The following is a 16,545-nucleotide window of genomic DNA, read 5'->3' on the forward strand; positions in this document are numbered from 1 at the left end:
CAACAGAGGGGCTCTGCTTCGTCCTGCAAACGTGCGAGCTAGTTGTGGTGTGAGACCTGCCCCAGGTCACGGCCAAGCACATGAAAACGCTAGTGCAAGGGCAGGAATGTCTGGGCCGGGGATGCTTCATGTTTTCTTTTCAAAATATTTTTCTTTGTTGGTGATGAACACAAATGGAAAAATAAAGCCCTGCTGATGTAAAACGATTCCTCAATCCAGACGTGGCAGGGGCAAGGAGCTTCATCATTCATGATTCGAGTTAGGCTGTAAACATGTCTGTGTCACAGCGTCTGGCCCGTCAAGCTCTGGGAATGCAGACCTGCACGCAGACGTTGGGACCTGCCAGGTACTGGCACATTCAGGGCCCTGGAAGATCAAATGTGTTTTCCAATCCCCCCGGTGCCGTGGAGGATCCAGGGCAATTTAAAACACTGTCTGTAGCCTGGCCAATTGGGATTCCTCATTTTAAAGTCTAAAACTATAATAAAAATAACCAGGCAATGAATATGCAAAATAATCCGAGCTCTTGTGTAGGTCCTCTTGTTTCTGCCCCTGATAACAGTGGTTTTGCCCCATTCAGGATGGCTTAGCTCCATGAATCTTCTTGCACGTTTCCTGTTTTTATCTGTTGCCATGAGGACTTCTGGAGAGACTTGACAAGGTCCCCCTGTAAAGTCCAGAGCCTGGACACCTGCAGACTTCACCTCGCCATCCAGGCTGGCATCCTTGCCGGGAACAGAAATGAGGTTTTGCTGATATGTCACCTTCTCTACCAGCCCATATGGGTGCTTCGTGATTGCGCAGCCCTTTTCTAAGCTCATTCCTACTGTCCAGCCCCCACTGACACCCTATTCACCTCACCCCAGGGCTCAGAGTTCACCCTCCAGCACTGCGGATGAGGCTGGGATCACAACCAAACTGGGGGCTCCCTGAGGGTGGGTCCAGGCCTTCTTCTTCTTCTCTGAATCTCTCCAGGGTGGGCCCGCAGAGGGCTGGGCTCAGAGAAGAAAACGATAAAGAATACTGACCTACTGGGGTAAGAGGTGTCCTGTGGCTGTCATTTCTCTGTGACCTTGGTATTAGGACAGACACAGGCCGACTTACCGACAGAGTGGAAGGGGGTTGCAGGGGCCCAACCCGTTTCTCCTGGGAACGTGGAGTCCCACCCCAAGGCCGGGGCTGAGATGGGCACGGTGTCCTGTAATCCTGGTGAATATTCAGCCGTTCTGTCCCCTTCGCTGGCTCCTGCCTATGCAAACAGCCACCTGGGAAGGGGAGGCAGACGGTGTGCTGGCAGCGGCGACAGGAGCAGGGGACAGTGGGCAGGAGAGCGGGGCTCAGCGAGGCTGACCGAGGAGCCGCTGCCACGCCCCTACCATGGACAGCAAGGTGTGGGGTGCCTGCCTCCTCTGCTTGCTGCGCCCCTTACCCATCGTGAGTAGCCAGCTCAGACCCTCCTGCCCCTCCCACTGGGCTCGAGATCTGGGAGCCACAGGGCCGTACTGGGGTCCACCCTTCACCAGCACAGGAGTCTCTCTACCAAGCCAGTGGTGGCCTGACTTGCAGAACTCCTCATCTCCTCCGTGGCCCCCTCCTCTCCCGCCCTCCCTTCCCAGGCAGCCTGCTCGTTCCTGGGGAGCTCTGACAAGCAAACCGTCCTTCCTGGGGCTGAACGGAATTTGCTTGCCCGTTGCTCCCCCCAGGGCCTGTCTGCACCCTCTGGGGGCCACAAGACTCTGTCCCAAGACAGTACTTCCGCCCCCCCTTCACACCCCAAGTCTTATCCACACCCCCTCCTCCGACAAGCTCCCCAGAGCCCTCCCTCTCCCCACGACCCCTGGAGCCACTCCATTTGGTTGCTTCCTTTGAAGAGGGTGTGGCCAGGGACTGAGAGGCCCTGGATAGTAAGTGAGCAGCTGCTCCCCTCCGGCATTTGGGGGACACTTCCTCGCATGATACGCCCTGGGGCCCTGAGAAGCTGTCCATCATCAGATATTGCTCGGAAGCCTAGCGTGCTGGAGAACAGGCTGCCAGGAGGGGGCGCTCTCTGAATGTGCCGCGGTTCCCCAGAATGCTTTCCCGGAGTGCATGCAAGTGACAGGGACGTGGATGGGAGACACAGGTCTCGGGAGGCAGCTGCAGCTCCCGGGGACTCCTGAGAGCCCGCGGGGACTGAGGGCTCCCTCTCCTCCACTGGCTTGCGTGTGAGTGTGTGTATGTGGGCGGGGGCCCGAGCCGCGCCTCCCAGACACTGCTGCACATGCCCCTCGTGCATGGCCTTTAGGCTTGAATCCTGGAGCCGTGAAACTAGCGGTGTGATCTGTGCAAGTCCCTTCCTGAGCCTCACTTTGTAAAAGAACACAGTATCTGCCCCCTAGGGCTGTTGTGCATGAAGTCAGATCTGACTTGTCAAAGGCTGGGCACGGGGTGCAGTATGGGAGACTTCTACGCCCTCCCCTCTTCAGTGAGGGGCGCCTCCTGCCTCTCATCAGTGTGCACCCTACAATGAATGCTCTATTTTTAGGAGGGGAGATTGAGATCCCGTGGGGGTCATTCAGCTGCTGGTGGCAGGGTCAGGGCCAGCACCAAGTCACTGTTTCCCAGTGTGGCTTCCATCCTGCACAGACCCCGGGTTAGCTGTAGTCACGGTCAGCAAGGCCGAGGTACGCAGGGTGACACAGTCTCCCCTCAGGAGGAATGGGTCCGGTACAGGGGCCAGATGATCCCCGAGCCCTAGGTGAGTGGGGCGGGGGGCGTCCGTCAGGAGCCTTTGGGTAAGTCTTGGAACGGTCCACTGTTCCCCACCCCGTGCCGTCTCCACCCATCACCACACATCTGGGTCATGAGTTGGGCTTCCCTGAATTTTCCTCCCCTTAGGAACTGTGAGGGCTGTCTGTCTCTCCTTTTGGTGGGAGGCTTCCCACCAGGGGCCCTAGTTCTTTTGGCCTCAGTGGTTCCCTAGTCAGGCCCTGAGAAGGTATCCCAGGAAGGGATGGGCTGCAGACGTGGAGGGGAAGGAAAGGCAGACGGAGCTCGCAGTCCCATATCAGGAGAGTCTGCCCTCCCCATCTACCCGCTTCTGACCATCAGACTGCTACTGGGGAATGTGGGGGAGTTAAGACTGGGGAGATGCTCTGCTCTGAGATGGCTCCTGGGTCCTTGAGTCCCGGGGAGGAAGCCAAGAGGCACCACCAGGTTGGAGACCCAGAGCCTGGGCGGCAGGTGGAAATCTATAACCTGAGGTCCCAGGGGCCCAAGCAGGAGGTGGCAGAGCTGAGTCCAAGCTGGATTTGGGCGAACAGGGTCAGCAGGTCAGGACAAGGGGTGTCCTTCCCCGTAGGGCAGGGCTGGTAGGGGTGAGCCTACTTACTGGGCTGGGTCTCCAGGTCCTCTCCTAGCCCACTGGCCAGTCCTTGGGTCCCTTCCATGTGGTCACCTACTGTCCACTGTCCCCACTCTGGTGTTTGAAGTCCCTTCTCTCTGACCCCAGTCCCTGTCTCGCATCCACTGTGCTCTTTGCCGTGCCTGGATTTCTGTCAAAGGACACTGGGAGTTAATTAAACACCTGCTGATACAGACTCTGTGCCAGACATCGGAGCTTGTGTATGCATGTGTGTGTGCGTGTGGGTGCGGGGATGGCCATGGGAAGGGCTCTCCCCTCACTCAGCTCAGGTGCATCTGCCCTCTCCCTTGTCTGTGCACGTTCTTTGTCCCAAGTGCTCTTTTCCTCACCAATTAAAAAAAAAATGCTCCTTTTTTTTCAGGTCCGGCTCAAATGCCACCTTCTCGGTCCCTGTGAGAAGGGCCACCCTCCCATAGTGCCTGTCCTGCCTCTGATCAATTTGTATTGGATCTATCAGGACTAGGTTTTAGCTCCCACCCTCACTCCACTCCTCCCTGTGAAATCCTTGGGGACAGAAATCTACACTGATTGAATTTGATGTGCATGTTGTACACAAATGTGGGCTATGGGTCATATTCACAGTGTAAGGAGCATGTCTTATAAAGCTGGGTTCCCTCACATGTATCTGTCTGGGGCTGTGCCCTGTTGGACAGTCCATTTCAGTTTTTCTCCAGTCTGGGGCAGTGGGAGGGAGAGGTGTTAAGAATTCCTGCCTTTGACTCCCAGCTTCCTAGAGAACTTGTTAAAATGCAAAGTCCTAGATCCAGCCATAGATCTCTGCATATTCTTGGCTCCATCCCAGGTGATCTGCAGTTAGATCATGAGGCACACTTTCAGAAATACTGCTAGAGGGTTTCCAGAAAAAGAGCTTCTTTACCAGCTTCCAGGGATCATTCCCTGTGGTCACTGGGTGGCATCAGGCTCTGGGAAACTCCTAAAACTGTAATCCTTCATGATTACTGAGTCACACAACTAACCCGTTATCTCTCCATGTATCTATCCATTACCTATCCATCCATCTTCATGTGCATGCCCTCATCCATCCACCTGTCCACCCATCCACCATGCATCCAGTCATCCATCCATCCATGCATGTGTTCATGCATCCGTCTATCTATTCACCTATCTATTGTACGTATGTTCACTCATTCTACCAGCCAGCCACACAGTTACCCATTCATTCATTCATCCATGAATCCAAATTCATCTGCTCTTAAACCTCATTCATCTACTCATTCACTTATTCATCTATCCTCTCTCTAATCCACCCATTTTTTTCACATATCTTTGTCAGGGTACCTCTGAAAGCAGAGTCTGAGACAAAGGCATCTGTGTAGGTAGTTGTATTAGTTTCCTATCGCTGCTGTAACAAATTACCACCAACTTAGTGACTTAAAACGGCACTAATCTATTTTCTTACAATTCTGGAGGTCAGAAGTCGAAAATGGTTTTCAATGGTTTAAAACCAAAGTGTTGGCAGGGCTGCATGGTCCTTTCTGGAGACTGTAGGGGAGAACTCGCTTCCTTGCCTTTTCCAGCTTCTGGATGCCACCTGCATTCCTTGGTTCATGATCCTCCACCTTCAAAGCCAGCAGTGTAGCATCTTCATCTCTCCCTCTCTCTCTCTCCCTCTCTCTCTCTCTCTCTCTCTCTCTCACACACACACACACACACACACACACTCACACACTCACTCCCCTGCCTCTGTCAGAACATCTCCTTATCTCACCCTGACACTCCTGCTTCCCTCTTATAAAGACCCTTGTGATGACACTGGGTCCACCCAGATAATCCAGGATAATCACTCCATCTCAAGATCCTTAACTTACTCACATCTGCAAAGTCTCTTTGTAAGGTTGCATAGTCACAGCTTTCAGGGATTAGGACCTGCACATTTTTGGGGGCCATTACTCTCTCTACCAAGGTACTTTATGCAGAATTGCCTTCGGGGAGTGGGAGTACAGAGTAGGGGAGTAAAACAAAGAAGGAAAAAAGGCTGCTACATGGATGCATTATTGAGTTGGCCATCTCTGTGAGATCTTCTGAAGACTTTTGTTTAATGTGACTCAGAACTTCCATGAAATGAAAAGGGGAAGCATCCGTCCAAATCTCTATTCTCTCTGCCTCCCTGCCTTCCTGCTTGCCTGCCTTTCGTCCAAATATCCACTAAGCATACCTGGATGAGTCAGGCCCTGTGCTTAAGAGCACAGCCATGGACATGAATCAGGCTTTATCTCTGTCTTCAGGTCATTAGACCAGCAGACCCAGAAGAAGCATCCAGTTGGCTTAGCTCATCCCATTAACTCTCTCCTGCAGGTACTGGGCCACGTGCACCCAGAGTGTGACTTCATCACCCAGCTGAGAGAGGATGAGCGAGCTTGTCTACAAGCGGCAGAGGGGATGTCCAACTCCACCTTGGGTACGTGGCTTGGGAGGGCGGGGGTGGCTTGTCACGGGTTTCCTGATCTCCTCCAGCCTCCCATTCAGGATGGTGGACAAGCCTGTCCCCTGGGCTGAGTGTCCTCTGCCCCCATCTCGCTGCCTAGGCTGCCCTAGGACCTGGGATGGGCTGCTGTGCTGGCCGACGGCAGGCTCTGGCGAGTGGGTGAGCCTCCCCTGTCCAGCTTTCTTCTCTCACTTCAGCTCAGAGCCAGGTGAGGGGCGATGGGGGTGTGATGGGGGAAGGGGGAGGACGCGGAGGTGATGTGGTTTCATCTGGTGGTGGCAGAATGAGGTGGCCACACCCCTGGCTTTGGGGCCAGGCAGACCCGGATTGAGCACCACCTTCCCCCTTCCCCTCTTTCAGTGTGACCTTGGGCGAGTCAGTCACCCTCCCAGACCCTCAGCTCTCTGACCTCCCGTGACCTGGGGAAAACAAGAGCAGTAACTGCGCGGAGGGTGGGGTTAATGATCGGGGCTTGGCAGTGCTGAACTCAGGGCCTGGAATGGAGTAAATGTCCTCTGGGAAGTTGCCTGCTTCACCTCCCTGGCCTGGGTGTCTGGGGTGGACGGCCCCTCCAGGGGCAGAGAGGGCCTCCTTTCCCCCCGCTGCCCTTAGGACGCTGGAGGCCCACCTCGCTACTCTGTTCCTCAAGGGAACCATTCTTTCAATGAACAGGAGGTGAGTCTGCGGCCAGAGAGGAAGTTCCTAGACCGTGTCCCAAGCAGGCTGGGCCTGGACCCCAGGCCTCTGGAGAGAAGGCTCCTCTCTCTCTGCTGCAGAGACGGGCTGTCTGTGCAGACCCTGCCAGGGTCCCTCCCCGGCTCCCCAACCTCTCCTGGGGAGAGAGAAGGAGCTGTCCTGACAAAATCTCTCCTTCCTCGCCTCTGTTGCCTCCCAGGGGCCGGGGCCTTGAAGCGGGATTGCACCATCACAGGCTGGTCTGAGCCCTTCCCGCCCTATCCTGAGGCCTGCCCTGTGCCCCTGGAGCTGCTAACTGAAGAGGTGAGAGGCTCCTGGCATCTTGGAGGAAGGGTCGTCGTGGATGTTTGATTGGGTGGTGGACCGCACAGCTGTAGGGGCCGCCGTTCCCATTGTAGTCAGCAGGTTGGAATATTCATTACCGCACATTTCCGGAAGGTGGCAGTGTCTGGAAGAGAGGGGGTCTCGTGCTAACTTGCTCAAGGGTGACAGGTGGGCCGTGCAGCTAGGAGGGAGCGGGGAGGCAGGGGGCAGGGAGGGAGATGTGCGGGCCACCGTCTTCTTTTCTCCTTGGCATACCCGCTCTGTGCCCAGGCCTCCAGGGCAGGGAGCTGAGAATAGTTCCGGGAAACAAAGGCCCTTAGTGGTCCTGGGCGAGCTCCTTGCCCTCTCTGGCCCTCAGTCTGTGGGCAAGCGAGAGAAACCAAAGCCTGGAGTGATGTCACTGCCCCCTAACCTAGCTGGCACACCCCACACTTCCAAAGTGAGCAGGGCCTTTGCAAGGTGCCTCCACACCCATAATCCCACATCTCTTTCCCCCCAGCCCTGAAGGCAAAGCATGAGTCTGACATTTTTTCAGATAAAGAGACTGAGTCTGGGAGGGGCCATCGCCCCTGCATCCCTCAGTGGAGCTGGGTCCCGGATCGATCCCCTCCCCGCAAGGCTGCATGCTCCGTCTCCAGCTCCGGAGTCCAGGCTTGACTCTGATGGATCCAAATCCTTGGTCTTGGAAAGAGCTTGTCCTTGAAGCTGTCCCTGGCTGTCCCCTTTATTTGGGGATGTCGTGTTCCCAAGCCAGTGAGCAAGCTGGATGTCAATAAACAAGCCCGATTTCCTCCTGAGCTTTGTCAGTCCCCAGGGACGTGCGGTTTCTGTGGCAGCCTCCCCTACCCCCAGCGACAGCCAGAGTTAAGCATCTAGCTCCCCCTTCCCCTCCCCCACCCCTCCCCTGCTTCCTCACCAGCCAACAGGCTGCAAACAAAAGCTTCGCTTCAGTTTCCGAGGGAGTTTGCTGTGGTCCCCACAGACACCCCTGCCCCGACATGGGCAGTTTCGCGATAGAATTGAAAATGTCACCTGCTTGATTGTCAAGCCTCCCTTTCCTCAAAGGCCCAGTTGCTGAGCGTTCCTCCGTCTCCACCTTCCCCAGAAATCCTACTTCTCCACCGTGAGGATCATCTACACCATGGGCCACAGCGTCTCTGCCGTGGCCCTCTTCATGGCCATCACCATCCTGGTTGCCCTCAGGTTCGCCACCCTCATCACCTGCTCCAGAAACTACGCCCTCTGCATCGTCCACAGCACCAAACTTGAACCCTTACCTGGATATTCAAGACATTCCCAGATCTGGCATCGGCCATTTCTAACTTTTCCTTTTCCTTCCCCCAGGAGCAGACCCATCCCTTCACACTCCAGGTCTGGCTCCCACCTCTACACCTTTGCTTGTGTGGAACTTATTCTATTTGCTTGGAATGCCTGCCTCCTTTTTTCTCAGGGCCCTCATATCCATTAAAATTCAAAGCTCAGCTCTCATCTGTCTCAAGAATCCTCTTTGGCTCTTCTGTGAAGCCCTTCTTGACTATTTTAATGCTTTGATCTCTGCCCTCTCAAAGCCCCACCTCACCCCACCCCCCAGCCTGGCCTGCGCTGCTCTCTGTCTCGTGGGGATGAGCCTCCTCTCTCTGATCGTCAGGGGGCCCCCCTGGGCAGGACCCTGTCCTTTCTGCCTCTGTCCTCCACACCGTGAGCTCCCTGAAGGCAAGGGACTGCTATTCTCTGTCTTCTCACCTACCCTGAGCCCAGCTGTCCTGCAAGGTTATTGCTGAAGCCTCAAGTTCAACGCAATCCATCCAATCCAATCTGATCCAATCCAATCCAAGCCAATTCAGTTCACCTCCCGCCCTGCTCAGCCTCCCCAAGCCCGCTTTGAGCACACCAGAAGCCCTTCTCCCACCTTGCCTCCTGTTCCTCACCCCTCCTGTCCCCCCCCCCCCAGGAGGCTCCACTGCCCCAGGAACTACATACACACCCAGCTGTTCATCACCTTTATTCTCAAGGCGGGAGCTGTGTTCCTGAAGGATGCCACCCTCTTTCACGGCGAGGACACGGACCACTGCAGCTTCTCCACTGTAACAGCCATGGGTCGGGGTGCTGGTGCGGGTGCGGGCGAGGAGGTTGGGTTAGAGATGCAGACGTGCCTGTCTGGGTAGCGGGGGCTGACCCTGCGACTCCCGCTTTGTTAACGACAGAGCGACAGAGCGGGAAATCACCCCTCCCCCTTCCTCCCCCTCCTTGAGGTCAAGTTCTAAATCCTCCGGCTGTTTCCTGGACGACGGTGCCCATCCACAGAGCTTCCCTTATTCCACTCTCCACTCCATATTCTGTATTCCTGTCCCATTCCCCATCCCATATCCCAACCCGGACCACATTTCACTCCAGCCAGCCTCTCCATTTCACACTTCCTCTGAGCACTGTCTGTCTGTGCTGGGCGTGCGTATGTCAGGGCCTAGGCAGAGCCGTGTGCCTCCCTTGAGAAGCACCCCGGGTGCCTACGGGGACAGATTATACCAGATTTTATGGGACCACTAGGTAGAGGAGAGGGCTTCAGGGAGGAGATAGCTTTGGAGCTGGGTGGGCAGCAGTGATAGGGAGGGAATGGGGAGGACCAGGGTGAACGTGTCCAGTGTGAGAGGACCCGCTCTCACAGACAGGAGAAGCTGGGGCAAGTCCAAGAAAGAGGGGTGTCATCCTGGGGGCAGGGAGGTGGGCTATGAGAAGAGACCGAAAATAAGGGAAGTTGGGCTGAGTGTGGTGGCCTGGCACTTACCAGGTACTCTGACACCATGCTGGAAATGAACATCTACATGAATGAACAAACCAACAGGTGACCTTCATTCGTTAATGAAAGACATAATAATAGCATATGTATCGAGCACTTATGTGCCAGCTAAATGCTTTACATATATTATCTCCTTTTACTTCCTACATCTATTTTCATTTTAGTCCCATATGTAGATGAGGGATAATTGGCGATGTCACCCAGCAGCTGAACGGTGGGAGAGGGACCAAGCCTGGGCCATTCTGAGCTCAGAGGCGAGCGCTCCACACCCGACAGATGAGCAGAGTCATGCAGTGAATGCATGAATGCATGCACGGGTACATGTGTGTCTGTTCACAGGATGGAGCCGTGCATGAATAAATGGTGTTCCATATCCTCAGCTCTAGGGATTGACTTGAGCTCAGGAGGGATGGGGTGAGAGTAAAAACAGTAGCAATTTGTATACAGGGTTTCCGTTTAATCCTTATGATGAGGCCACGAGCCGGCATGGCAGGTTTTTCCTTTTAGAGATGAAAAGCTAAGGTGTGGGTAGGTTATCCAGATGGTAAATTTGAACCCAGGCTGTCTGGATCCCAAATCTGTGCTCTTAACCACCACATTACCTTACCACACCCCCTCTGGGGCAGCCCAAGGTGGAGGAGACCTGGAGGTTTGGGGCCTGAGCAGGGTAGGGGAGACTTGGCGGGGCTCCACTGGGTGTCCGGGCTCTGAAGCGCCCAGCCCCTGGCCCGCAGGTTCTGTGCAAGGTCTCTGTGGCCACCTCCCATTTCGCCACCATGACCAACTTCAGCTGGCTGCTGGCAGAAGCTGTCTACCTGACCTGCCTCTTGGCCTCCACGTCACCCAGTGCAAGGAGGACCTTCTGGTGGCTGGTCTTTGCTGGCTGGGGTGAGCACCGAGGGCTGGCTTGGGCACTGTGCTGGTGTTGGGGGGTCGGGGATGCCCAGGTAGCTCACACCAAGGTCCCTTCATCTCACTCACGATGACCCCAAGGCCCAGGGAGAGGAAAGGCAGCCTACAGTCCTACAGCAAGTGCTGGAGTTCAGGGCCAGGTCCCCGGGCTCTGAGCTCTCTCCTGGTCCTGCCTTCACAGTGCCCTGTGTGACTGGCTGTAGTGGTGGGAGGTGGGCGCAGGATGAAGACCCCTTACTCGTGTCTTTTCTGTACCCCCTCAGGGCTACCCCTGCTCTTCACCGGCATGTGGGTGGGTTGCAAGTTGGCCTTTGAGGATGTTGCGTGAGTCTGGGCTATCCCTTCATGACACCCGTACTGGGTCCCCATGGGGCATGGACTGGACGCTCAGGCAATGAGGCTGTCCTCCAAGCTGGGAAGAGGAGAACTCCCAGGCTTGGGAGAGGGGTGGGAGATGCAGTCGTGGATCGCACAAAAGGCACTTGAGCCTGGGCAAGAAGGGGGCGCAGAATCTCAGGGTTCGGGGCTCAGGGGGCAGGGGGCTGTAAGTGGGGGCCTTCTGGAACAGGGGGAGTGTTGGAGCCACAAGAAGGCAGCAAACAGACTGAGTTTTGAGAAACTCAACCACCTAGGTGGAGAGGAGTGAACCCAGCTTGGATCAGGGCACGCCTTTGGAAAATGCCTAAATGTCTGAGAGGACATAGATAAGGCTGGTTGGGAGTAGGGTGAGGCTAGAGGGCTCAGATTCCAAAGTGAGGAACCCAGAGGCTGGTAGGTAGGGAGGAGGGAGGAGCATGGGTGCCGCAGAAGAAGGCTTTCCAGCAGCTGCACTCTTCCCACCCCATTCCCCCCACCCCGCCCCCCTCCCCATCAGTCCCGGCCTGTCCTCTCCCCAGGTGCTGGGACCTGGACGACAGCTCTCCCTACTGGTGGATCATCAAAGGACCCATCGTCATTTCCGTTGGGGTCAGTGCCTGGGGCCAGTGTCCTGTGCTTTATTCAGCCAACCTCCCTGGGTCCACCGAGCAGCCATACACAGCAGGAAACACGACTCCAGGCTGGGACACCTGGGGTTCCAGCCTTGTTCTGCTGTAGATTCTCTGTGAGGCCCTCTCTGGACCTCAGCAGCCCATTGGTAAAACCAACGCTCAGGCCTCTTCTAGCTCAGAGTTTTGATGAGTCTGGCACCCTGGTTGCGGATCACTTACCACTGCAGTGAGGCTGGGCTGGGAGAGTAGAAGACGCGGCAGCTGAAACTCCTACCTGCTCCCACGTGGAAGACAGGGCAGCTAGGACTGGTTTTTGTGGCCTGGGTGAATGTACGCATTTTTGTCAGTTTTGCAGTTGTGCAAACAGAAGGCCACATGCTTTGTGCCAGAGAAGAGCCTGAGAGGTGCTGGAGGCAGGATGGCAAGGCCTGATCTCCCACCCTTGGTCCTGGGACTGGAAAGGGAGGGGGACCCTGAGCCCCCATGGGACTGTCCAGTCTCAGGTGACAAGGTCTAGAGCAATGACCTGCACCTCCATCTACCTGCACATCCCTGCCTCTCAAGGATTTGAGGTTTCTAATCCCCAAGGATGTCTCACCCCAGGCCATTTGGGTCACCCGTGAACCTTGCCTTCCACCTTCCTACACCTCTATTTCCAGGTGAACTTTGGGCTTTTTCTCAATATTATACGTATCTTGCTGAGGAAACTGGAGCCAGCTCAGGGCAGCCTCCACACCCAGCATCAGTACTGGTAATGTGTATATGTGTGTGTGTGTGTGTGTGTGTGTGTGTGTTTCTGGGGGTTCTGGGGACATAACTGGAGTAGGAGTCAGCATGGTTCTCTTTTATGCACGATTAGGCATCCATGATCCTGGTCCAGTGCTTGTCCCTATGTCCCCAGAGAGAATAGATATGGTCCCTGCCCTCCAGTAGGTCACAATATAGGAAGGATGGGGCTCCAAACAGCCAGTTGCCAGGCCAAATAGGCTGATGAGTGTTGGGATCAATTTCTACGGGAGCCTGCGGAAGGAGATCCTTTCTAAACAGATGGTGGGGTTGGAGTACAGTCTGGGAAGACTTCCTGGAAGAGGTGTCTTTGAACTAGACTTTGAAAGATGCATAGACTTGACTAGAATAAATTGAGGCAAGAGAATTTGGCAGAGGGAACAGCAGAAGCCAAGGGCCCAAAGTAAGGAAGCCCAGGGTGCATGTGAGGAGTTCTCCAGGGTGGCTGGTATGTAGAATTGATATGGGAAACTGGTGGGAAGTGAAAGTAAGTAGGGGCCCACGGGACTTAATTCCAGCCTTGGGCCTGTCTTTTTCTGCAGGCGTCTCTCCAAGTCAACCCTTCTGCTCATCCCGCTGTTTGGAATTCACTACGTCATCTTCAACTTCCTGCCTGACAGTGCTGGCCTGGGCATTCGCCTCCCCCTGGAGCTGGGACTGGGTTCCTTCCAGGTAAGGACCCCCATAGCACTCACTCCTTCCCTCTGAGTCCTTGGGCAGGAGGAAGGTGCTGCCGCCCACAGGCTTGGTTGATTTCATGGTAGGGTGAGGGCAACTAGGCTTGTTATTCTTCCTTCCAGCCACTCATCCATCTATTCAAGTATCCATCTGTCTGTTTTTCTCCCATCCATCCATCTCTCTATTCATTCAAATACTCATGCACCTATCTACATATCCATCCATTTACCCATCCATTCATCCATCCATCCATCCATCCATCCATCCATCCATCCAATCTATTCAACATTTACTGAGCACCTATTATGTGTCAGGCTCTGTGCTTAATACTAGGGGATGCAGAAATAAAGAGAATCAGAGAAACAGGCCAACGGGGCCAACACTACAGCCTTGGCAGGCTTGCTATGACAATTACATGTGACAATATGCCTGGCACATGGTAAGTGATGAATACGTCTACTTTCCCTTTTCCCAAAGACCTGGTCCAAGTCACAGCCTGGTGGAGAGTAGGGGAAAAAGGTACTAGGAAGACTGCAGACACCTTGAGGCCAGGCCAAGGTGATGGGGTCCTTTCTCTTTGGCCCCGCAGGGCTTCATTGTTGCCATCCTGTACTGCTTCCTCAACCAAGAGGTATGTGACTCAGGCTATCCTTATTTGTTAAGCCTTCCCTCCCACCAGTCCTAAGGCTGCCTCTCTCCTGCCCAGCCCCTGTAAATCCCCGATCAGGCCAAACACTGAGTCCTGCAATCCTTTGTGGAAATCTGTCCTGAGTTCCTGGATTGAGCTTAACCTGAATACTTCCTGTACACATCTTTTATCCATCCCTCCTCTGGGCTGGGCCAAGATTACTGTCCATTCAGCAGGAGGTGGAGAAGGCCTTTCAGGGATCAGAAGAGGGATCCAGGGGTGGGTTAAAAGGATCCTTTAATTCTGTGTTTCTAAAACTGAACGAGAGAGAGTGGGGGAAGGAATAAGTCAGCTCCTGGAGAGACAGGGACAAGACACAGAGGAACCAAGAAAATCAGAGGTAGGCATACAAAGTCTAGGAAAATAAATTCAAGTGCAGAGACAGGGAGGATGATGGAGAGAAAAGCCAGGGACTCTGAGAGAGAGCACCTGGAGGAGAGATGCACAAAAAGAACAGACCAAACAGAGGTGGACAAACACATGAATAGACAGAATAGATGGTACCGGTGCACATGTAGAACTATGGAGAGATGGTAAAGAGGAGTGAATCATAACATCCCACCCAGAAGACACTTTGCATTTTTCCTTTAGGACAGACTTGCTTTATGGGGAGGGGTGGGAGAATTTAACTCAGTGCCCCAGACAACTAGGTCCTGTTGCTGTGTGCACAGGCAGAGTCATGGGCTCCCTCTGCTGGCCAAGGATTTGCTGTGGGCTCTGTGTTCTGCTGGAGACCTGGATGTTCGGACCTGTACCCCAGCTGTGGAGCATTGCACCCCCTTATTCTGCCACCACTGTCTCTTATTGGCTCCCTCCCCTCTGACATTCTTTGCTCCCACCCTAGCCTTTCGGAGTCTTCTGCAGCCTTATCTGGCGTCTGGATGCAGACACAGGACTGCAGTATCTGATTGTAGTGGCTCATGGGCCCTGGGGTTGCTGAGAGGGGCGAGGTGGGTGGGATCTGGAAAAGGGGATTCCACAGAGAGTTGTGAAGGGATCTATCCCAGGAAGAGGTTTGGGGACCAGATAGTTAAATGCCTCTGGAGACAGGGAGCTTACTACCTATCAATGACACTTTCTATCATCAGGAAGCTCACCTTTATGTTGAATGGAAATCTGTCTCCTTTTTGTCTTTGTCACAGCCTAAATTCAGCTCTGTCAGAAATGTCACAGCCTCTCAGCAGCCTCTTTGCCCCAGCAGCCCCTTGGAGATGTGACAATACAGACATCCCCCCACACACATCTCCCAAGTGGCTTTTCTTTCAGTTACTCTCAATCCCCTCAATTGCACCTCCTCAGACAGAGTTTGGAGGCCTCTCTTCCTTCAGGTCATGTCCCCTGGACAGGTTCCCAGTGGCCACAGTTTAGCTCAGTGGGCAGGGGCAGGAATGAGCCCCAGAACAGGGGATGGTCTAAGCTTTTGGGGAAGACAGAGTAGTTTTTTGGCCAGAAACTCAAGAAAGCACCCATAAATGTCTTTAATTGGGCCCAGACAAAGGCAGTGCTAAAAGGGAAAGGAGTCAAAGGGAATAGTCAGAAATACAGGAAGGAGGAAGTAGTATCTTCTAGAGGTAGTACTTAGCAGTGGCTGTGGCCAACCATAGTTTCTCCTGCTCCAGGAACCCCTGTCTCTGTTTCTCCTGCATGGTCTCCCCCTGCACCCTCAGCCCTACTGGGGTTGAGTAAAGAAGTGGCAGTGGGACCTTCCTAACATCCTCCCTCTTGTCCTTGCTTGGAGGTGAGGACTGAGATCTCACGGAGATGGCGTGGCCATGATCCTGAACTTCTGCCAGCCTGGAGGACTCACGCCAAGTGGACGATGCCTTCCCACTCAAGGGCGAAGGTGCTGACATCTGTGTGCTAGGCTGGCCACATCACGTGACTGGAATCCACACCTGAACTTGGGCAGCTACACGGGCCCACCACCCTTCAGAGGAGTGGGAGCAGCGCCCCCTGGGAACCGTCAGTTGACGCCTCCACCCAAGCTGCTGCCCAGCCTTTCTTCCCTGTCCTGCCCCTGACTCTTTTCGCCCGGGTCTCTGTGTGTCCACCTCTGATTTCCTTGGTTCCTGTCTATTCTTCTCATGTTCCTCTTCCTGGAGTCTGGACCGTAGCCCAACGCCAGAGGAGCCAATAAACTTGTAAATGAATAGATACACGTTTGAGTGAAACCGTGCGCCTCTGCAGGGGAGGGATCTGTAGGCTTTATCTGAACCCCCGGTGCAGACGTGCATTTATCGCGTCTCAGTTCATGTCACGTCCCCATCACTTGTCTGTGCAAGGATCCTCTTGTTTAATTCATTAAAAAAATGTATTCTCTTTTGTCTCTACCTGCACTCCCATTCCCCTCCTCCCACAGGCAAACATTCCAATGTGTTAAATGTGAATTCTTGTGTTTCTGTGTTCTTGCAAAATGTGTAGTGTTGTATGTGTCTGTACTCTTTTTTTGTGTGTGTGTGTGTGTGGTACACAGGCCTCTCACTGTTGTGGCCTCTCTCGTTGTGGAGCACAGGCTCTGGAGGCGCAGGCTCAGCGGCCATGGCTCACGGGCCAGCCGCTCCGCGGCATGTGGGATCTTCCCGGACCGGGGCACAAACCCGTGTCCCCTGCATCGGCAGGCGGACTCTCAACCACTGCGCCACCAGGGAAGCCCACAAGGATCCCTTGCCTGGGGCTACATTGAGGGTTTCTGGGCAAATCCCTTGATCGGCAAACCCTTCCCTTCTCAGGGCCTCAGCAACCCCATCTGCAGCAGGAAGGAGTCGGTCAGTAGGTGACTTCTGAGAGCTTTTCGAAAGGGACATTGAATTACAGGCAACAGAGTTGAGA

At 54.5% G+C, this 16,545-nt stretch overlaps 1 protein-coding gene across 1 annotated transcript; it reads left to right on the forward strand.

Annotated features, from left to right (window-relative positions):
- Window positions 1–1,377: 1,377 nt before the first annotated feature.
- On the forward strand, window positions 1,378–15,580 carry GHRHR (growth hormone releasing hormone receptor; the record flags this gene model as incomplete). Its single annotated transcript, XM_081243964.1, has 13 exons — window positions 1,378–1,434; window positions 5,720–5,822; window positions 5,950–6,057; window positions 6,745–6,848; window positions 7,975–8,072; window positions 8,821–8,953; window positions 10,398–10,551; window positions 10,839–10,899; window positions 11,472–11,541; window positions 12,224–12,315; window positions 12,893–13,022; window positions 13,618–13,659; window positions 15,455–15,580. 13 exons carry the CDS (start codon window positions 1,378–1,380, stop codon window positions 15,578–15,580), a joined length of 1,278 nt encoding a protein of 425 aa, XP_081100090.1.
- Between the last annotated feature and the right edge of the window lie 965 nt (window positions 15,581–16,545).

This window comes from Mesoplodon bidens (assembly GCF_964165515.1).
Source record: "Mesoplodon bidens genome assembly, chromosome: 9".
NCBI lineage: Eukaryota > Metazoa > Chordata > Mammalia > Artiodactyla > Ziphiidae > Mesoplodon > Mesoplodon bidens.